The sequence below is a fragment of the Patagioenas fasciata genome, chromosome 1 (genome assembly GCF_037038585.1).
Source record: "Patagioenas fasciata isolate bPatFas1 chromosome 1, bPatFas1.hap1, whole genome shotgun sequence".
Taxonomy (NCBI): domain Eukaryota; kingdom Metazoa; phylum Chordata; class Aves; order Columbiformes; family Columbidae; genus Patagioenas; species Patagioenas fasciata.
Window position 1 is genome coordinate 56,548,646 of NC_092520.1, and position 26,963 is coordinate 56,575,608.

General features: G+C 40.7%; 1 protein-coding gene across 5 annotated transcripts in view; it reads left to right on the forward strand.

The window, feature by feature from the left end:
- The window catches only part of FARP1 (FERM, ARH/RhoGEF and pleckstrin domain protein 1), a 221,329-nt gene that overhangs the window by 135,955 nt on the left and 58,411 nt on the right, over positions 1-26,963 (forward strand). For all 5 annotated transcript variants that reach the window (XM_071806878.1, XM_065829735.2, XM_065829736.2 and 2 more), the window contains exons 3-7: positions 14,159-14,263; positions 18,949-18,991; positions 20,054-20,132; positions 21,682-21,779; positions 26,533-26,647. In XM_071806878.1, coding sequence (XP_071662979.1) covers positions 14,159-14,263; positions 18,949-18,991; positions 20,054-20,132; positions 21,682-21,779; positions 26,533-26,647 — 440 coding nt within the window. The remainder of the gene's footprint in view (positions 1-14,158; positions 14,264-18,948; positions 18,992-20,053; positions 20,133-21,681; positions 21,780-26,532; positions 26,648-26,963) is intronic.

The window sequence follows — 26,963 nt, forward strand, 5'->3', positions numbered from 1 at the left end:
TCCTTCCCCTGGCTGCATCTCTGTCTGGAGGCACCTTCAGCAAGCCGTGCACTCCCTCTGCACGTCGATTACCTTAGTTTTATCTCCCTTTGCTTTCTGTTCAGGAGTTTTGAAGCCCATCTAAGGAGAGATTGGGGACACTCTGCTTTTATTTTGGCTGTTTCGTGGACTGTCTTATTGTAGGAGCCAAAATTCTGTTTTAAATAAACATGAACCTCTTTACATTGTAAAGGTTTTAAAGTTTTTGGTTTTTTTTTTCTTTTTAAAGTTAAATATTGTAAGGAATAGATTTCTGTGTAAAACTGTCTTTCAGCAAGACGCTTATGCCAGCTGTAGTTACTCTAGTTTATAAAAAAATGGAGAAAGAGGGGCCACCTCCCAGATGGTTCAGGTTTTAGGTTGAGTGACTGGTAGTCTGAAGGCACTTGTCTCCCCTCTGTTGATTAGACAGGAATATGGGAAACCTACTCTTCTGCCTTAGGCACCTCAAATAAGTGCTTATAGTTAGGTGTGATTAATTTAGACTTACCCTTAAAATAAAAAGCAGAAGATGGAGCAGTTTGTTTCTGACAAGTTGCTTGAACCCTGATAGATAATAATTCTGTGGCAATCTTCATTGATATACTCAAATTATATCTTGGTTATAATCACTTGTAGCATCCAGTTATGCTGTTATGTTGTAAATAAAAGTCTCACTATTGCATACCCCAGCAATCTGGAAGTTACCCGAATATGAACACTGAATAAAGCATATTGTATATGTGAATTTAAAATTATGGTATAGATTTAAAATGTCATCTTCCAGCACATAAGTACTTGGTTTTAAGCACTAAGAAAAAAACCCCACAAATGGATAAAATCAAATCCTTTTGCAGTTACACACATTATCTTCGAAGTTAAATGAAGTAAAATTCTCTTTCTGGAGGAATTCAACCTAAGACTGAAAATGTGGTCCAAAAAGTCTTATTGTGCCAGCCTGATGTTTGACTTTTGATGGCACATCCCCAAAGACTTCTCTTTGACGTATCCTGAACAGAGAACGCTTGTTTCCCACGAAGGCTGTGGCTGCTGATAAAAGCCCATCTATATCAAAGTGGTATCTAATACGGCACTTTGGCGTTAAGAAAAACAGTTGAGTGGCTCATTTGCCGTTGTAGATCTGCTGTGCCTAAAGATTTATTTTAGCAATTCTGTCCAAAACCCAAATCACAATAACTAAGTCTGTACAATGCATTTTAAGCAGAGCATAAAAGAAAACAGCATTGCATGTTAAAACAAGATAGAAGCCTTAAAAGTTGTGTTTCAGAGACTGTGTTAAGGTACTTGTGAAATTAACATGGTCTTGCTTTCCTTTGATATTCGAGGCCTCTATCTGAGTGACAGAAAGCAGATCTCTTAGGAATCCCTTTAGCGTGAATGTTTTGTATGGTTAAAGGAGCGATGGAGCAGAAGGGCGTAAGCTATTTTCCTCTGAAGTATGGTACATACTTCCGTGTGGTACACATGTATATATGTACACACATATATGCACACACATAGGCAGAACGGGTGGGAAATAAGGCCAAAGTTAAATGTCCTGAGTTCAACTAAGAGTAAGACCTCACTGACAGTGAGGACGCAGCTCTCTGGAGAGGGATGAGAGGCTTTTTGTCCAGCTCATACCACATGCTGTGAACAGATGAAATCACGTGAAGCTTAGAAGTCCTGCCGGCCTTTCCTCCACCTCCCCCCCGCCCCACAGATAGGACCACAAATCCCTTCTTTCCCTGGTTTGCCACAAATGTATAAGCAGATCTCTGCTCTGTCTGCGCTGCTTTGCTGTTTAATGCTAGATTCAACATATGGGCCAGTCCCAGCAGCTTTGGATTTTGAAGTGACTGGAGGCTAAGCCACTGTTTCTCCAGCGCCCACCAGCGCCACTTCTCTGTTTGTGCTGCAGTTACATGCTGTTTGCCAGTATAACCATTTATCAGGCTTTTACAATCCAGAGGCAGATTCATCTTTTAGAGACCTGGGAATGACTCCTGGGTGAATTTTTCTAAGTGTCTGCTGTGTTAGGAGCCACCGTGAGTTGTAGGCAGGCTGCAAAGAACAAGCAAGAAAGCTCCCAATGATCATTCTGAAACACCATGTAACTGTATTAAAATGGGAGGTGGTTTTTTTCCCCCTTTCCTTGAGAATGTGACTCGACTACATCACTGCAAGGTGCCTCTGAAATCTTTCGGTAGAAGCAACCATTGTTGTAACACCCACTACACCAGTTCTCCTTATTCTTCATTCACTCTGGTCTGTGTCCCACCAAAAAGGCAGCACTTCACGGTGATGCACAAAACATAGAACTTGGACCTTCCCTTGCAAATCCCGTAAGTGTATAGACAGTTCTCACTTTTTTCTCCTGTGTCTGTCTTGACATGTTTACAAGACAGTTCAGATTTCCAGTGTATTCAAGCCTTAAGGTCTCTTGAGGATGCTTAGAGAAATGTTGAATACATTTTTCTGAATTTCCATGGCACAAAGGTTACGAAGCTGTTTGAGTCTGTCAGGTTGGTGATAGATCTTACACGACCAGACAAGAAACTCTCATGTATTGGGAACCTAACTGGCAAAACAAACAAACAAACAACCCAAAACTTATGCCTTTTGGGTACCCAAAGGTGACGTAGTTTTTGAGACTTACGTTTTGCATTTACGGGTTCTGTTTCCTCAAAAACATTTTGTGGGTATGAATTTTACTCATTAGGAATTAAGTCAGGATCATGTCTGTTTCAGTTTCACACAGAAAATACAGGGTTGCCTCACATCAATCTGGAGTAATTGTAGGATGCTGCAGCTGAGCTTAAGCCATGTTGGTTTTGCAAGATTGGTTGATACAAAACATATCCTAGCCTGGAGAGAAGGAGGCTGAGGTGAGATCTTATTGCTGTCTACAGCTACCTGAAAGGAGGTTGTAGCATGGAGGGGGTTGGGCTCTTCTCCCAAGTTGCAAGTGATAGGACAAGAGGAAATGGCCTCAAGTTGTGCCAGGAGAGGTTCGGATTGGATATTAGGAAACACTTCTTCACGGAAAGGATTGTCAGGCATTGGAACAGGCTGCCCAGGGAAGTGGTGGAGTCACCATCCCTGGAGGTGTTTAAAAGGCATTTAGACGAGGTTTTTAGGGACATGATTTAGTGACAGAGTTAGGTTGTGGTTGGACTCGATGATCCTGAGGGTCTCTTCCAACCAAAGTGGTTTTATGATTCTACAGAACCCTTAATTCTTGAAATTTCATGCAATGTTGCCTTCCTTACCCTGCCTCGCATTGTGGCTGTAGGAGCACTAGATCCTGCTGGAGCTGTGGTGTGGCTGAAGACAGGAGTTAAGGGTGTGATGTGAATATATTACAGGTTAGCAGTAGTTACAGACTGAAGGCTTCATCTAAGGGTGTCCTTTCAATTTAGCGATCTGGCCACAAAAAGTTCTGTATCCTGTTGTTAAAATGTGCTGTGCTTTCCCTAATAAAGTAAAAAGTACAGTGCATACAATCCTGAATGATGAAGTTCTTGCTCAGATTAATAGTCATGTTGAGAATGATGCAGGGCTGAACAGGGATTATCAGAAGCTTTTGCCTGTTACATTTGATTTTGCTTGAGATTTAGGATTTAATATTTTGCCTGAACATCTCTCTCTTTTTTCCGTTCCCCACCCCCACCCAGGTCTCAGAGTTCTTGCATTCAAATGATTTCTTCAAAGGGTTTTACTAGAATCGTGGCTAAAAAAAAAAAAAAATTAGGCAAATAAAAATAGTAAATGACCACTTTGCATCTCAGTCTGGTTTTGTAGTTAATAACTCCCATGTAGTCATAACACTCTATATTCTTGTGTTTCCAGTCTGCATGGAAGGGGCTCTGTTTTCACATTTGATTACTTTAGAATTGTCTGCTCCTTCATTTTAGTGAAGTGTTTGCTTATGGTTAATCAAAATTAGGAAAAATGAGCAGGCAAAGAAAAGAGCAGAGAAGAAAGTTGTCTGAGTAATGGAACGATTTTATTTTCTTCTCAAGCACTACTTAATGCTAAAAAAAAGAAGAAAACCTGAAAAGGTGGTTAGATGGTTTTTGCCTTGAAACAGAGAGTGGTGAAGTGGGAGGCAAAAGGGTGGGGGTGTCATGGAGATTGGGGTTTCCATCCCTAATGACGCACGGGCTGCTGTGCTGCTGAATTACACTGAATGGTGCCATTATATCCTGTTTCAAAAGTTGTGGGCTATGAAATTCAATCTGAGGTACTTTTAATGAGTGTTCTGAGCCTCAGTTGCAGCTCTTCCCAAGAAACAAGGAGCACAGTGTGCTGCTAAATAGCACCAAGGCCGGGGGTTAAACTCATTCAGTTTTTTGCTCACAGGGAGGGAAAGTAATATCAACATTTATTTGACAGATATATACTTGCTTCCACAGTTGAGCTTCAGTAAAACAGCTTTCTGTAGAGAAAAAGTTCTGAAAAATGAGGTTCTACCAGCTCCACTTCAAGCTCCCATCTCGTTTCTGAAAACAAGCCTTGTGGTGTGTTTTCCAAAGCTGGTGCCCACCGTGCACAGACTGGGTTTATGCCAGATGGGCACATCTGCTCAGTTACACCCCCTGGCTGTCAATTCAACCTAGGGAATTCAAAGGTAATCTTCGTCAGATAGGTGCCTGCTGACATCCCTGGTTCTCCACTTAGGGTTTTGGTGTCATAGTTGTGATGGCTTTGGGGAGACTCCTTCCAGCACCTCCCAGCAAGACATAGCTTTTCAGGGAAGTTTTTTTAGCGTGCACCTGGCTTTAGAAAAGCCGTTTAGCAGAAAAGTTTTGTTGCCTTCTGTTTTTCCTACCTGCTGATTTGCAAAGTAGTTTGTCATGAGGAAAGCGCTGTTTTATGCATCTGCCCTGCAACTCAACTCAGAGATCTGAAATTCGTGAGGGGCTGGCTCTGGTTCTTGCAAGTCATCACCGTTCAGTGTCAGGGTTCTGAAGCTGTAATACGTCATGTAGCTGATACTCTTCAGAAAGGAAAATAGTCTCTTCCAGCAGTGGATGTTTGCCTTGCTAACGGGATGAAGAACAGCCACAAACCACTTCTTAGTTTTGCCAGTAAAATTAGGCAGAGAGGACTCAGCATTCGCAGGAACTAATTTGGGGAGTGAGATGGTGTATTTTTAGTAAGTTTTCTCATTGTTCTTTTAATGCCTCATTTTTCTTGTCCTCACTGTGCATTTGAAATAAGGTTCAAGGAAAGTAATTTTGTTCTAATAACAGTGGTTCTGGCAAGAGTCTCCTGCTGGAAATCTCCAAGAACTGAACGGTTGGTGTATGAAATTCTAGCAGCCTTAAACGGTTACTTAAAAAGACACACTCTGCCACTACCAATTTCCCACAAATGTTTTACACCCATCTGAAAAATGCTAACAGTAATGGTTGTACTACAAGAAACAAGGTGGTGTGGTTTTGTTTATTTGTTGTTTTTGTTTGTGGTGTTGGTTTCGGTTTTGTTTGGTGGGGTTTTTTTGTGTTTGTTTGATTTTGGTTTAGGGTTTGTTTGTTTTCCCCCCAGGAGGACTAATTAGCTTGTGTGGAGACCTGTTGTTGCAGTTTGATGGTTTTTTTGGGATTAGGATTTTTTTGGGAGCTGCTGAGACCAGCACTTGCATTGCATGTGAAGGCGTGCGTTGTCCCCGTCGGGACAGCTTCTTAGAGGATTGTTACACAGACAACAATAAAATTTTTCAGCTTAATTCATCAGCAAAGGGGATCAGAGTATCCCTTTTAAGTTGATGACCTGATTTTATGTGCATATGTGTTAAATGTAGGCGTTTTTTAAATCAATATAGAAAAGTTAAGACAAAGTCAGTTGTACTTTCCAACAGAGTTAGAGATCAGCTAGTTAAAATGTTGTAAATACACCTGAAGGAACCGATGAACCAGGAAACTAAACATGGAGGGTTTTGTTAATATCTTTCACCATAAATAACGTTTTGTAACAAACAGATGTATACTTAGACTGTAGTGACCAAAGGCTGAATGTTTTTTGGTCTGTAGCATTCATGGTGTTAGCTGATGAGAAGTTCCGGATTTTCTTTGGCATTGATGACGATAGGATGGATGTGCGAAATAAAATCCTCCTGTGAGATTTTGTCCCTACAGCTCCCCAAGAAGGAAATTCTCCGTCCTACAAGAATCTGCCTCTTTCTTCCCGTTTCTTCTCTACAAAGGGCTCCACTGGCTTTGTGGTGGTTGCTGCTGGCTCTGCAGAAACAAACTCCTTGTCAAGTAGAAATTTTAGTAATTTAGAGATGGGAAATAAAACCAGTATTCATATCAGTTTGCATTTATATGAACTGCAAAGAAATCAAATGATTGAATCTTTGCGCCTGAAGATGGCAGGTTGGTCTGTGGTATGAAAGGCTCAGGTCTGAAGGTGCTCAGCCCATCCCTTTTCCTTTCTTATTTCCTCACTTGCACATTGAAATGGCATTTATAATACAGTATGGGTGGTGTTTGCCCATTACATTACAAATCCATGATTCTATGAGCCAAGTGAAAAGAGACGTAGCAGAGCTTCCAATTCCAGTGGCTTTACTGTTCTGTAATTATGGAGATGTACAGTTACCTGAGGATTTACTGTGGCTGAATTTTGTATTAGTCCAACTCTGCTGTAAGAAGAAGTTTAACCAAGCTTTACTGAAAATAGCCTCATCACAAAACTTTACATCAGCTTTGCTAGTTTTTCTTGTCTTTCCACACTGTTAAAGAGGATGATTTGGTTATTTCTTTTTCTGATAAGTATTTAATTTTTGCCTGAATTTTACTGTTGGCTATTTCTAGTAAAGTTGATTTTGGGCATTGGAAAGGAGTTGAACATCTACCCAGCGCAATCCTTCTGCTTTTGCCTATTTTAGAAAATATTTGTACATAGACTAGTTTGTTTTGATCAGAAATCCAAGAGCATGGTTGCAATAACAGATCTCTGTGTGTGTGTGTGTGTATGTGTTCAAATGTAGAAAACTGCAAGTTTCTTTTGGAGAAGGTGCTAAAAGTGCAAGCAAATAAGATGGTTATGAAAATTTTTCTCTTCGTATTTTTGTCTCAATGATTGTTTGCTGTGTTAATTTTTGGTTAGCAATCCCACAGCTAAAATAGTCATTTTTGAAGTCTTGTTTGTTGTAGGTGATAGGAAGAAGGGAAAAGTGTCACCCTGCTGCTGCATTTTTTTTTTGAGGGCAGGTGTTTGGAGTTAACCACAAATGGAGTAAAAAGCACCATATCTTACAGTCACGCTGTTTAAATTAAAAAACAAACAAGCAACCAACAAATCACCACCAAAATCAAGTGAAGTGTAAAACTGTATGTCAGAGGCTATTGAAGTCAAGCAGTTGCATTAAAGGGAATACAGCTTATGTGATGAGTGTAAAGTGGGAAAGCAATCCACTGAGATCTTGAAAGAAGGGAACACTAAATAGTCTTATTGTACACACACAGCAGATGATCAATTGCCTGTTTTTAAGGCAGTATAAGAGACTTATTCTCTTCCTGCATTTGGCCTTGATCCTGCCTTTGGTGGTATGTGCACAGTCTGTGCAAAAGAACGCGGGATACATGCCAGGAGTGGAGCCTTCAGCTACATTCAAATGGAAAATATCTTCAAAGGAATGAGGTACCTTTAGGTAACTGTGAAAATTTGCCTCTTCTGCACCCTCCTGCCAAACAGGGTGGACACCTGGTAGCTGTAGGTACAGATTGGGAATCTGCAGACTTGAAAGTCATGGTTGAAGTGTGTGGCTGCTGTTTAAAGGTGTCACTTCTCCTCTTTGCTTTGGCCAGGTACATAAGGGTGACAAATAACTGTTCTTGCAAGTCTTCCTAACTACCCAGTCTCAGCTGAACAGCGAAGTAAAAACTAGTAAGCCCAGGTGTAAGAGCTATCTTTATGGTCAAAGGCTATTTTTATCGTTACCTAATCCCTTCCTATAGGATTAACACCTGCACTTTGAAAGGGAGGAGAGGAGAAAAAGGGCAGAGGATCTCCAAGTGTCTTGGCAGCGTTAGTTTCAGAGCAACAACACTCAGACCAGTGCTTCTTGCTTTTAATCCCACCCTTCGAGCAATAGACTTTTGCTAAATATGAATTATGCATTTCACTTTACGCCAGAAAGGAGAACTGTTTAAAATATGAAAATTGTCTTCAGATGCTGACAGCATTGTTCTCCTGTGAGTAGTTTTCAAGCCTCCTTTGAAGTATAAATTTCTGGCAATGTTATTTGTTTAAGAACCCTGTTGCTCAGTCTCATCTTTGAGGTTCTTTTTATACTGTTTGCTTATCACGAACACTTGTTGGTTGATTTTCTTTCCTTTCAGAGCTGTAGATACACATATAATTTTTGACAGCTTTGAATAACTGCTAAAATTTATGCCGTTAAGAATGAGGGGTTGTTATTTTTAGTATTGATTACAGCTGTATGGAACTTCAGAAATAATAATGAAAATACTGGTTGAAGTTTTCACTATCATTTCAATGCAGTTGTTAAACTGGAGCATAAAAACTATTTGGGAATCAGAATTATATGAAGTACAACAGGTTTTATGGGTGATTACCTACGAAAGAACAAATAAAATTTTAAACTTTGTATATTTAAGTATTTGTAAAATATATAGCATGATCAAATTGTCATGTTTCGTTTTTGAGCACCCAGAATGTGATAGGAACAGGGCATTAGTGGAAGAAATGTCTGCCTCTGTATTGTGGCAGGTGTGAATGATGGATGTACCTTTTTCTTTTTGATTCATGTAAAGGAATTATTTTCACTCTTTATCAGCTGTTACTAATGGACAATGAAGTGTAATTAAAAAGAAACAAACATTTTTCTGACCCTTTTGCAGCAGTTTTGAGGAAGAAGGGATGGAAAACAGAGTAGTCCGTGCTTCCACATAAAGCTGTCTCTTAGTTTGACCAAAACATCGATGGGGCTTATATTTTTCAGATGTTCAGAAGAAAGTACTGTGCCCTTTTTTTAACGTGGTACTACTGCTGAGTAATGTGAAAACAAACAAACGAACAAAAACCTTTCAATCAAAGATCTGTTCAGTCTGGGATCTGAGGTTAGTTGGCTGGACAATAAAACAAAAAAAGTAAAATCACTATTTGATACTAAAACAGAGACTTTCTTTTTCTTCTTGTAGATGGCTGATGAAATAATTGCTAAATTAACTGGGAGGGTGGGGGAATGTGTCCCAACCTACTTCCTTTAAAGTCCTGGATATCTTCCAGATACTGCTATGAACTTTCTTTTCTTTTTTTTCCACTCTATATTACAGTCTGTGCCAAAGAATGGTCTAAACAAGTATGTAGAGGGAGGATTTTTTTAATGATTGGTGATTGCTAGAATATTCACCACTGGAAGATCATAAGCAATGTACTGTTTTGGATTTGGGTGGAAGTAGAGGGCGAGTGAATTGAGTAGGACCGAAATAATGAGCAGACAGCAAATGTAGAATGCACAGTGTGTGTAAAGCAGGCTGCTCTGCCCGGGTACCTTCATAGCTTGCAGCTAAATGTGGTGATGCGCATTATTCATAATTTAGAACCTAGTGGCCTGACGTTCCCTGAAAATGTAAAGTGACTTTTAAAATGTGATTTCACAGAGCTAAATGAAGGGCCAGTTCAAAATGCATTAAGCAATAAGGATGTGTAGCTGGGAATCGGTGCGCTTCTTTTCATTGCAATAAATTTATAATGTTATTTTAGTGTAACTAAATACCACCTCGAGAGAATAATAGTAATTCCTTGCCATCAGTGCGGTTGCGATTGACCTCATATGAAGTGAACCCTCTAATACAGGTGTCTGGGCCCCTTGTCACCGTGAGTACAACTGTATTGCTGAGGAAAAGCTCATTGTCAGTGTGCTCAGGTAGTTATTTTGTGGTAAGAATTGACCTCTAGGGCTGCAATATTTCTTCTGTGATTAAGCAAGAATTTGGCTGGCAACAGGAGCAGGGGACTGGCTGTCACCCACTGCAGCTGCTTCCCAGCTTTTGGGTGTTGCATGTGACCTTCCCCCAGCTGTAGGCCACCAGTATACCCTGCCCTCCTGGTCTGGAGGTGGAGGCTTGCCACCAACCGTCACGTCAATGTCCCACTTGCATGCCTCATCCTCTTCCTTTGGCCTTTTCCCCTCCCTGGTGTGAGCTCTCGTTCCGGTGATGCTCAAGGAGAACAAGTGATAGGTCTGTTGCCTCTCCTTTCGCATGTCCTCCACGTTTGGCCATGCTGATGACCTTGCCTCATCCCAGTGGATGAGTCATTTGTGGTGATCATGTAACGGGAAATGGCCTGTGCTCTCTCACCATAGCAGTGAAAAGTCCTGCAGTGCAGCCTTTCCCCACCCTGCAGCCTTAGCATAGCTCTGTTTGGGGGCTCCTGTGGATCAGAACCATGCTGTTGTGGAGCAGGGAAACCAGCCAAGCTGTGGCTCATGGAACATGGGTGTGACAGGAGCTGATGAAGCTGCCTTGGCTTTACTGTCTGAAGCATGGCAGCAGGGCCATGCTGGATGGTTGGAAAATGTCTTCCACGTTCTGGGGAAAACTTATTTATCCTGTAGGCCTTGTAACTGCGTTCCAGTCAGACACAACTGATGGCTTCGCATGATGTCATCAGTACGGCGCACTCATTGCTGAATGCTTTCTCTGTCAGCTCATGCTTACCGTGTCCTGAGTGACTGCTGGTTTGTTTCCATACCCAGCGGACTGAGATTTTAATTTATTGTGTTTAAATTTTTTAGTAGGGATGTCATGGAACTGCACTGAACAGCATCTCTGTGAGACCAGAGAGTTCCTGCTTTTGTGGATGTTGTGCTTCTTCTGGTCCTGCAAGACCAGAGTCTCATCAGGCTATAAAACTCAGCAGATTCTATATGCACAGTGTTACCCTTGAATAAACTGTCAGATTTTATTTTGAGGTAGACTGATCAAAGCTAAGACAAGTTTAGAATAATAATCTTATTTACAAATACTTGAGTAAGAAGCATTTTGTGTTACTGAGGCACACTTCAGAGAAAATGCCAAGTGACATAAACGCTACAAGACTACCGTTCCACCGTCTAAATGAATATAAGAAAAAAACTTCATGAAAACACTCAGCAGGTCTTCATCAGCTGCTTTTACTCATGGTCTGAGATCAGACAGACTTGTTCTCCTCAGCTGACCTTGGGTGGTGTGGTGGCACAGGTGGTCTCTCTGTTTTCTTTTTCTGTTGATCAAAAATCTCCATGCTCCCAGAGGCACCTTTTCTTACCTGGGCAGAACAATGAAATTTGGTCTTTGTCAGACAGGAGTCCATCAGGTACTTTAGCAACACACATATGTACGTAGGCACAGGCATGCTTCTTTTTTTCTGGTTATGCATGTGGATGTAAGCAAATGTCCTCTGGCTCTTGCCGCTTGCTGTGTTAAACACGTCCTTCCTGCTCTCTTTTGGCCCCAGCCAAACTGAGGAGGCCTGAGACTAGCCTGGGAGTGGGAGCATTTGCCTGAAGTTTCTAAATCATTTGTAGGTGTGTTTTTGGAGCAGTAAACTAATATCGTTATTACACTCAATTTAACGTCTTTTAAATATTCTGTTGCCTTCAATGAAATGCACTTGCTGGGAAGCTCTTTCATTAAGAGACGATGTATGTATGAATGTGGTTATGTACAGCAACAGATGGAGTGGAAAACGTGGGCAGCTTTCTGTTAGAACTGAGACATGAGGCACGATGGCTGGTGAGGGCTGGGTGGTGGTGATTCGAGTTGCTTTCAGTTTAATGAAGCTGGAGAATGTTAAGTTAGTGTATTCAAATATATTTATACTTGAGAATTATTTTGGATGGCATTACATCAGATCAAAGTGCTCTGTCTAGAAAAATAGATGTCTTTTTTTTTTGGCCTTGCCCTCTCTGTAACCTCTTATTTGGCATTTTGGTATGAATTACTTTAGTTACTGCAAGGTTGGTTATGATGAAAGCTTTGAAAAATTAGTATTCCTGTCTGCAATCATTCTTGATCTTTTATCTGACAGTGTTCCTGAGGGTAATGGCTGCTACAGCTAACATTAGCAAACAATAAAATAAGTGAACATTGCTTCCTGGTGGCATAGGTCTGCTAGAGGAACTGGGAATATGTTGGGCAAAAACCTGCTCAGCAAGTTCCTGGGGAGGTGGGTTTGGCTTTTCCCTTCCAACTTGCAAAACCAGCCAGCCTTGAAGGGTTCGGTCATCATGTCCTGCACCACCAGGGTCACAGTGCCACTGTGCCACATAGATCCTGCATCTTCCCTTGAAAAACCTCATCCCTTTAATTTCTCTGGTGTAAGCCTTGCTACTGGGTATTTGCACAATTCATATTAGACAATGTTAGATAAATTGCCTTTGGAAAGATGCTTTGTACTTAGGGTCGTGGCTAGAAACCAGGTATTGCCCTAGGTGGAAAAAAACCTGAGGAGTTGTTGTTTGATATCCCAGTGAAACAGAGACCAAACTGCCTAGAGAGGAGTGGCTGAAGTCACTTGGTTTGTTCAGCCTGGAGAAGAGGAGACTGAGGGGAGACCTCATGGCGGCTGCAACTTCCTCACCAGGGGAGTAGGAGGGGCAGGCGCTGATCTCTTCTCTTTAGTGACCAAGGACAGAACCTGAGGGAGTGTTGGGAAGTTGTGCCAGGGGAGGTTTAGGTTGGACATCAGGAAAAGGTTCTTCCCCCAGAGGGTGGTGCAGCACTGGAACAGGCTCCCTAGGGAGGTGTCACGGCCCCAAGCCTGACAGTGTTCAAGAAGAGACTGGACAAGGCCCTCAGACACATGGTGTGAACTGTGGGGTTGTCCTGTGCAGGGACAGGAGTTGGACTGGATGATCCTTGTTGGGTCCCTTCCAACTCAGGATGTTCAAAGATTCTGTGATCTGGAAGGAGGTGGGACTGAGCAGTTGCCCATTCGCAAGTAGCTTGGTGGTACTTGCACTGCTTGGAGATGCTGGGACCTGGCTCAGGCTCAGATTTGAGCCAGGTCAGCTGGGCTGTGCCTGACTCTAATGGTTTTCTTTTCATCACTTGGTTATTGCTGTTTTGTTTTGCTCTAGTAATTATTTACTGGGCAGAAAGAGAAAGGGCCAATCTGTAGGTTAAGTGCAAGGTCACTTGACTGGGCTGTGATGGGTCTCTTGTAACATTGAAGTTTGTGCAGCTTAATGGGTTATTATTTGTTCTGAAGTGAGTTGAGATATGTGTTTCAGGGCCTCTTCAGTTAAAATAGGTGCATTTGTCCAAGGAAAAAATAGTTTATTTCAGTGATTGGCCTTTTTATACAGAAACAGCAATTTTTTGCTGAAGACTTGCTGGTGAGCTGTAATTTACAGTATTTGCTGCAGGTGTGGATTTAACTGATATGCTGATGAGAAGAATCCTTACAATCAGCAAAGCAGCGGCTCTGGCAGCTAATATTGGGCTAGAACATCTGGTCCTCATAGAGGGAAGGCTTTCTGTGTGTGGAAAGAAATGCTTCATCCTGACTCCTCCAGCTTACTCGACAGCTCTGTTAGGGTGGCACAGAGGGGCCTTGACCAGCCTCAGTGCCTCTCAGCCAGGAGGCTCAGGAGAAGAGCAGATGAAGTCCGAACCTGGGACTTGAGCCTGTTGTGTATTAAGCAGTGTCCAGCAAACCCTCAGACCCTTGTGGTCTGTATGACACATCCGTCGGTGAATGTTCTGGTTTTGGTATTTTGTACACAGAGGTACATAGCACCACTGGGCATGTCTTGCAGGGCCATGGGATGAAATATTTATCTTGTGAAATGCTCAGTAGAAATTACCCTTGGCAGACATAAGAAAATTATATCCCAAGTCCCCCTTTTCTGCCTCTTCTATTTCATGGTATTTTTTGCCTTAAAAATGCACTGAAGATGGATTCTGAACTACCATCCAGGGATGGATGGATATTTTCTGTAGCTTTAAAACTAGTGTAATTATTGTCAATTGCCCTGTGGGTGTGGTTGGACTATCCATTGATTTTGTAAAGTGTTTTGACAGTGGCGTTTGCTGGACAATTTCTTAGCATAATAATTTTTCTGCCACTAATTAAAAGCATCTTTGTAACCCTAAGCTTTGTTTTCTTCTTACAGCAAAGAGCTCCGGGGAAAGTTTTGCATGATGCTGTTTGCAACCACCTGAACCTTGTTGAAGGCGACTATTTTGGCCTTGAATTTCCAGATCATAAAAAGATGATGGTATGTAAAAAAACATTAATTTTCATCTGGTTTTCATCTATGTACACTTTTGATTCTCTCCTTCTGCTCCTTCCTTAGAAGGTATATTTAATCCTCAATGTCCAAAAGAAAAAAGGCCTTTTTAAAAAAAAAAATCCTTGCCTGCTGGAGTTGAAGAAATGTTTTTAAAACCTGATTACTCTTGTCAGATTTCATCTGTGTTGAAAGTAACAGCCAATTCAGACACAAGTTGGAAATGCATTTTATCTTTATCCGATGTAGTAGAGAAGCCAGAGGCTGAACTGTTGCAGAGTCTCAACTCTGATTTTATAGTCCTGCTTAATGAGGAGTGTGGAAATAATCTTTCTCTGCAGACACAAAAGTTGCAATGATTGTCACACAGCTCCATGGAAAACATTGTAGGAAAAGAAAATGGATAAATAAAATGTAACGAGGTGAATAAAAAGGAAAACAAAACAAAAAATACCCAAAGAAATGGCTGAAAGTCGTGTCTGGGGAGCTGTGTGGCATAGGCAGGTGTCCTGGTCCTGACACTTTAGACCCTGAGATCAGCTGCCGGCAACATTCAGGCATTGCCCACATGCGCCTGTGGTGGAAACAGTATCATGTAGCAGAGAAAGCTAAAGGCTGATGACTTCTCAGCCTCTAATGACTTTCTTTCTGAAGTTTGTTTTGCTTCGGATTTACTGTATGACTGACTGGCATGTCTGCTAGTTATCTGGATTGTTTGACCAGTACTTCATGGTGTATACTGGATTTCTGGCCTGTTCAAGTGAATTCTGCACCAGAAGCCTAAAGGAGATGACTTTTGGCAATTTGAAACAAAATTTATTATCTGTGTATCTATGTAAAATTTCTGTAAGAGGCAATATTTCTTAACAAAAGGCAAAAGAGGATTTATCTGCTGCTACAGTAATCTGTTGTCATGCCTTAATGTAGGCTTACATATAGGCACTAAAAATGAACATAACGGTCATAAAATTTTAAGCTAACCATAATTAAAGAGGAAATTTTGAAAAATGGACATCGATCTTTAAGTCATCTGCTTCACAGTTTGCTCCTGGATTTATATAAAACGCGGTTTACTACAAAGTTCATCTTCTGCCAAATGTCCTTGGCTAAAGCTTTAGGTAACTTGAGAGCTTAACATTACTTTTCAAAACAGTGCAGCTGTACAGTACTGTTACAACAGAGGGTCCCTGTAGCCATGTTAATAATAACATACTGACATTCCTGATGTATGTTTGTATGTAAAGCTGAAACAAATCCTTACATCTTGTGTATATACAGTTGCTTTTAGTCTTCTAGAAAATAGAGAAGGTGATTTGATCAACCTTCTCGACTTCACAGGTCATTAACTTTCAAATAGATGACCTTCTGTGTTTTGCTCAGAGACCTGGAGTAAACTAACAGTTTTCAGTCTTGTGGAAACAAAATGGTTTATTTGCTTGAGGCAGAACAGAAGAGAGATTGAGGTGCTGCCAGTGCCTGAGCCCCTTGCAGTGGCAGGAATTGATGGGCTGGAAATGTGTCCAAATGATCACAGTGGGGGAGCCGGGGCTCTGATGAAGAGGAAGGTGAAAGAAAACCCCCATGAGGCTGTTGCCAGTTTGACCTGAAGGAAAATGCTGCCATGCATCGAGCATGGTAACTTACCTGGCCCCTTCTCTTGCAAAAGAAAATATTAGCCAACTATTTGTCATCACCGGTCCTTGTTCCTGCTGGTTGTTCCAATCTTTGCTTCTGAAAAAGCAGGAGATCCCCAAATCTTGCCCACATAATAGTCAGTTTTGCCCCACAAATGGTGAGATTAAGTTGAAGTAACACCTTTGGCCACCTAAAAACAACTCACAGAAACTCTGATGTGGGAGATTTTATTGTGAATTGCCTTTTCACTGTGGAACAGCACTCTGAGACTAGAGTTTACTTTTCAGTTTATATGATGCAGTTGAGGTGAATGTTCCTGTGGGACTTAAAACTTTCTGAGCTTCATGATGACCATAATGTGCAAATTAAAAAAAAAAAAACAAACGGTTAATGCTGTGTCTGAGGAATGAAACGCACATGCATATTTTACATTCACAAAAGGAAAATACATACAAAAGGAAAAATACATCTTTTGAAACTATTTGTTTGGATGTAATCATATGTACGTTAACTCATATATTCTTAGTTATTTGTTTCAACATGCAAGGCTGCAAACCTCATATCTGACATTTTGATAGTTATATGTCAAGGTGTGTGGCAGCTGTATACGTGCAAGTGTGCTGTGCTTGCAGCAGACAAGGTCTGTGTGGGAGATGGATGCAGAGGGTCTGGGGGCTGCACTTCCTGCTGGACAAGGAGAAACGAGGTACTGCTACCAAACCTGGGGTTTCACAGAGTTTTGTCACACTTGATGTCTGCCCCAGTTCTCCAGCTGCTGCAATCTGGTCACTGTCACAGAAAGCCAGACTTTGTCTAAAAAAAATTAATGATAATCTAGCCTTTGTAGTTCCAGAGAAAACTGAAAACATTAATCTTAATAGAACCCTCACTTTTTTTTTTTCATTTCCAGCTTATAAACCAGTCTCAGATTGGCTGTATTTAGATGCAGTGTGATTGTTATGGAATCATAAATTCATAGAATAATTTTGGTTAGAAAAGACCTTTAAGATTTAGTCCAATTGGATAAGTCCATCTTTAAACCATGTCCCTAAGAATCTCATCTACGCATCTTTTAAACAGCTCCAGGGATGGTGACTCCACCACTTCCCTGGGCAGCCTGTTCCAGTGCCTGATAACCCTTTTCATGAAGAAGTTTTTTTCCTAATATCCCATCTAAACCTCCCCGATGCATAAGTTTTTATTGATTTGGTTTGGTGATAGTAGTGAGGTCTTCATTTTGCCACACCTTCCTCCCTACACACATTGAATACACACATTTCTAGAATCCAGTAGTCTGGTCAAGGATGCTGAAACTGGCTTGTAGGATGATTGGGAAAGTGGAGAAAGGAATGATGCACTTGTGCACTCACACTGTATCATAAACTCCTGGAGAGAGACAAGGTTGTTGTTTTTGTGTTTGTTTTTTTGTTTTTTTTTTTTTTTTTCTTCTTTAGTGTCAGTAAAATCACTCCCATATTCTTGTAAACTGGCTGTTCCGTATGCAAGATTATTTTTTTTCCCCACTAAACTTGGCAAAGACCCTGACCTTCATTGCAGATTATGTACATGCCAACTTTCTGAAACAGAACAGTTTTACTGAAATGCCAAAAAGTGTCAGAACCAGTTTAATGTGTGATAAACACTGTGTTCCTATTCTTGGATAACCAAGTTTCTTTAGCCTTTCTGACAAGGAAAAAAAAACCCAACACTTTCATAGGCTGAGAAACATAAAAAGAATTCCATTGAGAAACATTAGTGAGTGTGAAAGGACAGAAATGTGAAGTCTTTGCTAATTGGAAGCACTCATAATGATGAAAATAGCAAACAGCATTGGAACAGTTACAGCAGCAATGTGTGCCTGTTCCTGTCTGCCTTCTCAGGTGCTTTTCTAAAATGGGTATTTTGAGTATGTTTCAGTCTCTGCATAATCTAAAATTATTAAAGGTCGAAGGTTGTATTCATTTCAATACATATTATTTTTCCAGAGGAAGACTCAGTTAATTTGTTTTTTAATGGCTTTAACCTTTGTGACGGTGGTTGGATGTTCCTCTGCAAATTCCAAATGTCTCCAAGGGAGACTCCGTGCAATTTAGTGAGATAACAAAGCACAAATCTTTGGCATAGGTACCAGCTGAGGACTGTGAGCTGTCACAGCTCTCCAGGCCCTGCAAGTCATCTGGCTCTTACCTTGTATGTGATTGCCCCTCAGCTTTCCATAACGTTTTGCCCAGTCCCTTCTGACTGAGGCTGCAGAATGGGGGGTTTGGGCTCTGGGAAATGTGCTTCCACTCACTGCTTCTCTTTCGAAAGCCAATAGAAAACCATATGCAGAAGTTACAGTGCCCCCAATTAAGAAAGCCTAGGCCTGAGCTTCCCAGTCTATAGAAAACAGAAGATGTTACACAACCATAAAATAAGCTTCCTCCCGCCTGCACTTTGCAATGTGTCTGTCTCGTCCTTGACCTGCACAGACATTCCTCCCCAAGCTGGTGGTGGTGACATTCCTTTATCCCCACGGGACCAAGCAAGGGAGCTCTACATTTGTGCCCAGGCATCATGGTGGGACCTGTTGGGACCCCAAAACCCACCTTCTAATTTCTCTGTTTGCCCAGCGTTCCCAGATCAAAGGAAAGCACCAGCCCTTTTCACTTGCCTTGCTCAAAATTAATTTGAGTGAGAAGCACGATGACAGTATAGGATTGTCTTTTTCTGAACTCCTTATTTCAGTTGTTCCTGGCACAAAATGAATGTTTCCTGACTAAACATGCTGTTCTCTTTGGTATCTGAGACTATTCAGCTCTCTGAATTTGTACTGCTTCAAAAGCTGTGCCACAGTGACCACCCATTGACAGTGCTGTTTCCTGAGCATCTTCCAGAGTTTTGGGGAGAAAATCCACTATATATAATTAGGGACAGCATGACGATGACACTGGAAAAAATAAATAAGTAAATGAAAATCTAAGTAGCAGCATAAAAAATATTCAGTTGCAATTGGTAGTTTGTTCAGGGATAATAACACCACCTTCTTTTGTTTTCAGGTGTGGCTTGATCTTTTGAAGCCTGTTATGAAACAGATTAGAAGTAAGTGCTTCCTTGCTGTCATTTATTTTGTCAGTCTGAGAGTACTTGAATAAATGAGGACTCTGTCAACTGGGATCCTTATCTTCTCAACTTTCTTCACTGAATTTTGTTTGCATTATTTTTTGTTTCTGTTCTGTCCTTAAAAGATTTATTGAGCATGCTGTGAAATTATGTCACATTAACATATGAAGCGGCTGACCCAGTAGGAGGCAGAGGTTTAGTCAGTCACTAGGAGACGCAGTGGTAGCAATGGAGGAAACAGTTTGTAGAGGAAAAAAAAGCATGCAGTAAAAGAAGGATTAAAGGAAGCACACATCACCAGAAGGTAACAGTAATCAGGGAAAAAAAGGGAAAATAACAGGAAGACATTATTGGTGGGAAGGAGCTAACAAATATGTTACCACTTTCTGGGTCATTGCTGTGGAACGTGGAACTGTGTGAGACCAAGAAGAGGGAAACTGGTTGGGGGCGTCAGGGAAAGTTGTTGTGGGTGGTGAGAGCCAAAAGGAATTTGTAAATAGCCATCAGCTCTGGGACGAGTAGAAGTGAAGTGGAAAGGTTTTGGTGATTTTGTTCCTTCGTCAAATATCAGCAAAGTTCATTTATTGACCTTTGCCACTGAGATTAAGTTTTCCTAGGTGCCTTTCTGGTCATATTAGTTCGAGTGTATGCCCTGGCACCTCTCCCTCTCGTGAGAGGTGCATTGGTCCCTTTGCACTGGTTGTACTTTTAAGAGTCAGAACAAATGTGCTGCTGTTAAAATAGAAATGTTAATTTGCTAGGGGACTTGAAAAATAGAGGGTATTTTAGCTCCCTCCTGTTCTGAAGCAAGGAAGGTAGACACACATAATGTATCCCTCCACCAAGTTACTGTTCTCTTTTATTGTGTGTAAATTTTATTGTGCAATCTCTAAATAACCCAAATACTAACAAAGGACAGGAGGTTAGCCTGTATGTGTGCACTACAGGTTCCATGAATACTGCCTCGTGCATCATTCTGTGTAATAAAATTTGGCCAGTGTGTTACTGATGTTCACTAACTTGCTTTGACATTTCCCCTAGGACCGAAGCATGTTGTCGTAAAATTTGTGGTAAAATTCTTCCCACCTGACCATGCTCAGCTGCAGGAGGAACTGACAAGGTTAGTAGCTGCATGACTATATTTTTTTTTTCTTCTATTAAATCTGGTGGACAGAGGGGAGCACATGGAGTCTGAGATGACTGGGTGGGGATTGATGGCTGTCTCTTAGTATTATCTTAATGTTATTTGCCCCAACCTTGAATGCACCTGAAATACAGGCCCTAAGATTCTGTTGCAGTCTGTGCTGAGGGGGTTCTGCGAAGTCCAGGAGTCTTTTGCCTCCTTGGATTTGGGGCTCTCGGTGGGCTTTGCTTACCCCAGGAGAAGGCAGTTTGGCAGCAGAGTTCTCCAAGCCCCTTTGGCAGTGGTGTTAGAAGGGACCTAAGGCGCATGTTGGTGCCCTGGGGCGCTGCTCTGCTGAGGGACATGTGTGACTCTGCACCCGCGTTTTGGAGATAATTGTTTGCAGGAATTGTGAAGTTGTGACGGGATTGGATCCTATTCCTATAGCCAGTGCAAATGCCAAAGGTTTGCATGGGTGGAATTATGGTTTTGGAGATAGATAAAGGGAAAGGAGAGGAAATAGAATCAAAAGTACGAAGAAGGTAGAGAAAGATCTAGACATATGCAGAAAGAATACCTTAAAGGTTTGTTTATTTTCAGTGCATTTCAAAAACTTCATGTAAGCTCTTAATTTCACACTGCATTGGTATAAAAAGTCGTATTTCTCTGTGACTACATATGTATACGAGAGTCCTATTAAGGTTCTTCCCCGTTAGCAGGTCCTTCCTTTTTGATCAGAAACATTGTTTTGTTGCAATATTTCTTCACTAAAACTTTTCAACTCTTTTTCTTATCACCAAGCTTCTTATTTTTTAATTACATTTTTCTATTCTGATTCAGTATTCTTACTATTTTACTTTTGATCTTCTCACAAGTCCTCTTTTACAAAGAGCTCTCGTGTCCTTATGACCTGCTTTATCAAGAACCAATCCACCTTCATGGTGTTCTGTGTTTCTCTCTGTGTTGTTTTGTTTTGGTAATAAAGTGATGGAATGGAAAAAAAAAAAAAAATAAAAAAGACATTATTTATATCTTTTCCTGGCCTGAATAGAGAGAAGTAGAAAAGTGGGGTAGGAAGAAGGAATATTTACTTGAAAGACTGAGTAAAAATAATAGAGGGATGAATGAACACTCACAACATGATGCTGCTAATGAAACATTTATGTTTCCAAATAGATATTCTGCATGTCAGTTGCTTAGTATGTGAGCTGTAAGTTGGTTTTTGGTGATCTCTTTCTGCACCTGGGGATGTGTTTCTGAATCCTAATGACTTTTTTTGGTTAGACTTTAAAATGTGTCTGCTGGGGAACTTGAATATATGTACACAGCAGTGTATAAGATGTGAAAGCATATCCACAGGGAACAACTTCATCACTTGGAGAAGCAGAGAATACAACACTTTTTATGCTATATTCTTCTACTAGGGTGGATTTTTTATGGGTAGGCAGATGTCTGCAGGTTTCAAAAGCACTTTATTTAGATCTGATATACTATTTAATATACTGTGTGCTTTGTGTAACTCTTTTTGTTCACTTCTGTTTTGCAGGTACCTATTTGCATTGCAAGTGAAGCAGGACCTGGCGCAGGGAAGGCTAACATGTAATGATACCAGCACTGCCCTCTTAATCTCACACATAGTGCAGTGTAAGTTCCCTTTTTTCTTCTTTCCAGGAGGATAAACGGGATGATGGGTTGGACACGCTTTGCTGGTCCTTCACTTTGCTTTGTTAATAGCTGCCATAGGGACAGGTTTAAGCCATATGAACAATTTATTGTATTTCTGTGTAATGCCATTCAAATACAGATAATTTCCTCTTTCAAATAAAGAAGAGCTGCTGGACACTGGATTTGCATTTTTAAAGCACTGCATTTGATGGTCTTCCTAGGATCATTTAAAAAGTAAGATTTGCAGGCAGCGGCAAACAGGTTGAATTCTTCTCCTCAATTCCTGTTTTATTATACATTGTATAATGTCAGCAGAGCGCTCCAGTTCCTGGAGATCTGTATGCTGTCTAGAGAGTGTAGTAAATAAACATGCTTAGAATGCCAGACTAAATCACAGTCCTAAGAGGAAACTGATAGAGAAGGAAAAAAAAAAAAACAACCAACAGATTTTAAGCTTTTTTTTTTTTAAATTGCAAAGTGTCCACAATAAGACTGTTTAGTAAAATCATGCATTAACTTTGTTCATCACGTTGAAGCTTTTTTAGCTTCCAGATCACTTGAAAAGCAGTGTATGCTTTCCATTTTAAGACTTTCAGATACTTGTCTTGAGAATAACATTAGGAAAAAACCACTTAGTAGCATGTGTAATGGTTGTAATCGACCGTGGTTTTGAGTGGTCATTGTACAATTCAGTATTGCATATTTCCACTAAAATGCTGTTGTATGGAAATTACAGTCAAGAAAGACATTCAGAAGTTCTTCAGTGATGAACAGATAAATTTCATGATCCTTTGTCAAACTCCGAGTGTTTGGGCAGTTTCTCATCAATTGCTGTTGGAAAGACAAATTCTGCATGGCATTTTATTTACCATCGTTATCATTGCCTGGTGCAACTGAGGAGCAGCAAGCTGTACAGGACCCTCTGTGAAATTCCATATTCCTCATATTCCTTATGTCATTTTAAAAGTTTGTAGTTTTGCAGCACAGATCTAAAAAAAAAAAAAAATAAGAAAATCCTTGTCTAGCGAGCTTTTTGGCTCTTTTAGTTTTTCCCATTATGGTGTCCAGCACACCAACTGTAATTCCTTCCTCAGTTAAACTAGTTCTAACTTCCTTTCATCTCAGGAAAAAAAAAGGCTTGATCATTTGGGGGAAATTGAGTATCATTTATCACACTGCATTCTAGGAGGGTGAGTTTTCCTACTGCATGTCCATGCACCAAAGAAAGATGTTAGGGAGAGGACACCTTAATGCATATATCTCTCTTCATTTGAGATATTACTTCATGAGCATTCTCTCTTGAGTTCTTATACTTTAGGTGAATTATTTTCCTATGATTTCTACTTGTATCCTATTTCATATCTTACTTATCTCTTATTGCTTAAGTTCTTCACTGAACTATCTACAGCTCTGGTGCTTGAACTGCGCAGAGTGCAACTACTATAGCTTGTTTTCCTGATCCAACAGCATAAAAGGGTGAAACAGAGCGTGTCCTTTCACCTTTACAAGCTATCCCTTTCCCTTCTCCCCACAGTAAAACTCAAATTTAATTCAGCGTTTTTTCAAAATTCCTCCATTATACACCTGACTGTTCCCCCTGACACACCCATGCAGGCTAGGAAGAAACATTCATTTCAAAGTGTAAAAAAATGGCAACTCCCCAGCATTGCTCTTATGCTGCTGACTTGCATTATAATAATGGGTTAAATAATTTTCCTGAGTTGCTGGAAATGACCATCATGCATTGAAATCTTTCTATTCCTTTGTCCCCTTCACTTGTGAGCTAGAAGTGCAGAGTCATTCTGAATTGAGATTTTTGGAATCAAGAAGTACTCTCCTTATGGGGAGAGTAGAGTAAGATACTTTTGTACTGAAAAATGGAGTTTTTCCTTTGTGTCAGAAGGAGAGAGATGAGAGATTCATCGTGCAGAAGTGAGACGGTATTCACAAAATCTGAACTGCAGTTTTGGGTCAAGGGATGTTGTGCTTCATGGTGCACCTGCAGTGCTGCTTCCGTTCTCTGTCTCCTCACTGCAAGCTGGACCATTTTTTGCCATTTAGGATTTTTTCCCTCCTTTCTTGTGTAACAGTGTTAGCTAGAAACCTCTGCTAGAAGTTTGCAGCTGTCTCATATATTTATCTATCTTGTGTCTCATTAACATTTTTCTGTGAAAATGTTCCCTTTTAAGAGTCTATGGCTGTATCTTACCTACGTGGCTGTCTTTTGTATTTGCTTTCTCTCTAGCTTACTATTCAGTAGCTAAAAAAAATTACATATTTGTGTGCAACAAAAAGAAAATTAGACAACTGACAGAAGTCATGATATCAAAGTGAAAAGATTTGAGACTGCAGGGGGCTAGGTATATATGTATGTCTGATCAATGCTGTGCCTACAAGTAGTTTCCATGGGGGATATATCATTCCAGGAGGCCCTTACATGGTATATACAAGCTTATGTCCATGTTATAGACTGTTATTTATGTTATATCATAAAATGACAGCAAGCAGGTTTCTGTTAAATTAGTGTGTGTATATTACAGAATGAAACTTAGATTTGAAGCATTCTATTCAAAAATACCTTAAAAGCATTGTAGAAAGTGTTGGAAGTGAGAGGACACTTTAATACAGCAAATGGTGCAGTAAAGTGAGCGTGTGAAGTAAGAAGATGGACTGATTAAAGGAAAACAGCTGAAATACAAAGCATTAGATATATCAGAAGTGCTAATGCAGACAGAACACAGCATGGTGTAATGCACTTGCAAGATGAGAGGAAAGGGAGCATCAGTGGAAATCAATCTTTGGCTAGAACACATGAGAAGATTTTATAGAAGAGTTATATGTGAGGCTGACAATATTCAAAATACAACTCTGATTCTAGAGGAAGTGCTATTAGAAAGGCATTTAAGGTGGAAAAGGAGGGCTAAGCAGAGAAGGAAAAGCCTCTTGAGTACAAGGTCAAAAAGAACAAATTCAGAAGTAACTTGAAAGCCAGGAGGACAATTTTGATAATGGGTTTCCAGTTGACAAATGCAGAGAACATTATAGAAATAATGCAGAAGACTTCTCTGTACTCTTGGATCTGAAGAAAGCCCTACAGAATGTGGTTTAAGTCCATCCATGTGCAAGGACGTAGAGGATATGAACTGAATTTTAAAGAATCAGGGCCTGTGCTATTTGAGGTGTTGCAAACCTACGTGAGCTTATAGCTTCATTAAAGGAGAGAAACTTGCCTTTCATTTGAGTTAGGGTTAAAAACGGACCCTAAGGATTTGTCATGCTGGGGTGAGTAAAGCTGAAGTGAGGAAGCTGTTTCTGAGATGGGGACAGAAGGGACATTTTACAAAGGAGAATTCTCAAATATTCTGTAGTATTTCTACTGTCTCAAGCCAATGACTCAGAGCAGATGGGATGAGGGAGGGGGTGGAAATGAGACAGTTTCTGCTATCAACTCTTTTCTACCTCTGGTCTCCGAAGTATAAAAAGTCATCGTGTGGCTGTAGGCAATTTGAGTTGAAAGGTTATTGCTCTGTCATTCGTAGATGCTTTGGTCCTCATCTTCCCTGCCTACGCAAGGTTATTGCCCCCACTCCACGTTTGCGGGTACATCTGATTCCAGGCAACCTTTTGTCACAAATAACCCACAGTGACATAATCTAAAAATGTTATTTTTTTGTAAACCAGTTTATTTTGGACAGAACTGGATTAAGGGATCATTTACATGGGTGGAACCGAGGTGAGGATGAGCTAAGGATCTGAGCTTGGGCCTGTGACATCCTAGGTCAAGTGTGGAATGACGTGTCTGGCTGCAGCCTGGATTTAATTTAAGGGTGCCGCATTTTAACTTCGCTGACATTATTAAGGTAGCAGCCTTTGTTGTAGCTTTGTTGGTATTATTCCAGCAGATCTGCAGGCAGAGGCTGCTATGCTGTTCAGTGAAAAAAGCTAATAGCAAGATTTTCAGAGGCATTCCAAGAATAGCAGGCAGCCAGATAGTAATCTGGCACCCACACATCAATTGCCTGCCCCTCCTCCCCCTCAAAAAAGAAAGGAAATCTCACTGAATGGGCTGCAAAATGGAAAGTGGGTGTGACATACTGTTGCACACACGGTATTGAATAACTGCAGCAGATGGGAGCAACTTCGAGGAGGAGGGAGACAGAATGTGTCTCAAACTGCTGCAAAATTCAGGGAAGACAAATGTTTCATAACCCCATGGGGTGGAATATGTGCCTGAATTCAAATAAGCAAGCAAAACCATCTCTCTTCACATCTTCTGCTAAAGATTACAGGCACAGGTCTGGGGAAGAAGCTTGCGCTTGGCTGCTCCAGGAAAAGGCACCTGAGCATCAGCAGGTGTGACAGAGAGATGGATGAGTTCTGTTGGATCAGTGCTGTCCTTTCTGTCACCCCCCACTTATCTCACACACAAGTCAAGGCAGCACCACGATAGCATCATTTGTTCAGTTGACATCCAGCAGCTACTTACTTGGTTGTGGTGGATGGGAGGAATCCTTGAGCTTGTTCTCATGCATCAGGTACTAACACAGAGGAGAAGGGAGGAATGTGTGGAAGATAACATAGTGAGAATCTGAATTGTGAATCCATGACACAGCTTGCAACAAACTATGTTTGGTTCCCTGCTCTCTTCCTAGCTGTCTGTATCTTTTGGATGGCCTGAATAATTCAGATTTAATACAAGATTTTAACAGACTTTTCTTGAAATTCTCCATAGCTGAGATTGGGGATTTTGATGAAACCATAGATCGTGAACACTTAGCGAAGAACAAATATATACCTCAGCAAGAAGCACTAGAAGACAAAATCATGGAATTCCACCGTAGTCACATGTAAGACTTTTTTCTTATTATTTGACTTCTTTTCCTTTAGGGCTGTTCTAACTGTAAATATATGCTGGATCATATGCACAAAAGACATTTAGACCTCTGAGTTTCTCAAAGGTCTCTTCTCCAAAATGTTCAAGCCTATGAATTTCCAGAAAGTTACTCCTGCCTTTCTCCCCTCATCATAACAAGATGTTTAAAGAGCAATTGATTTTGATATTAATTCAAGCATACCATTATTTTACAGTCTATTTCATACAAAAAGCTTCACTGCTGATTTTGTGCATGCAGGTATGATTGCAGATGATGAATGATCAGTCAG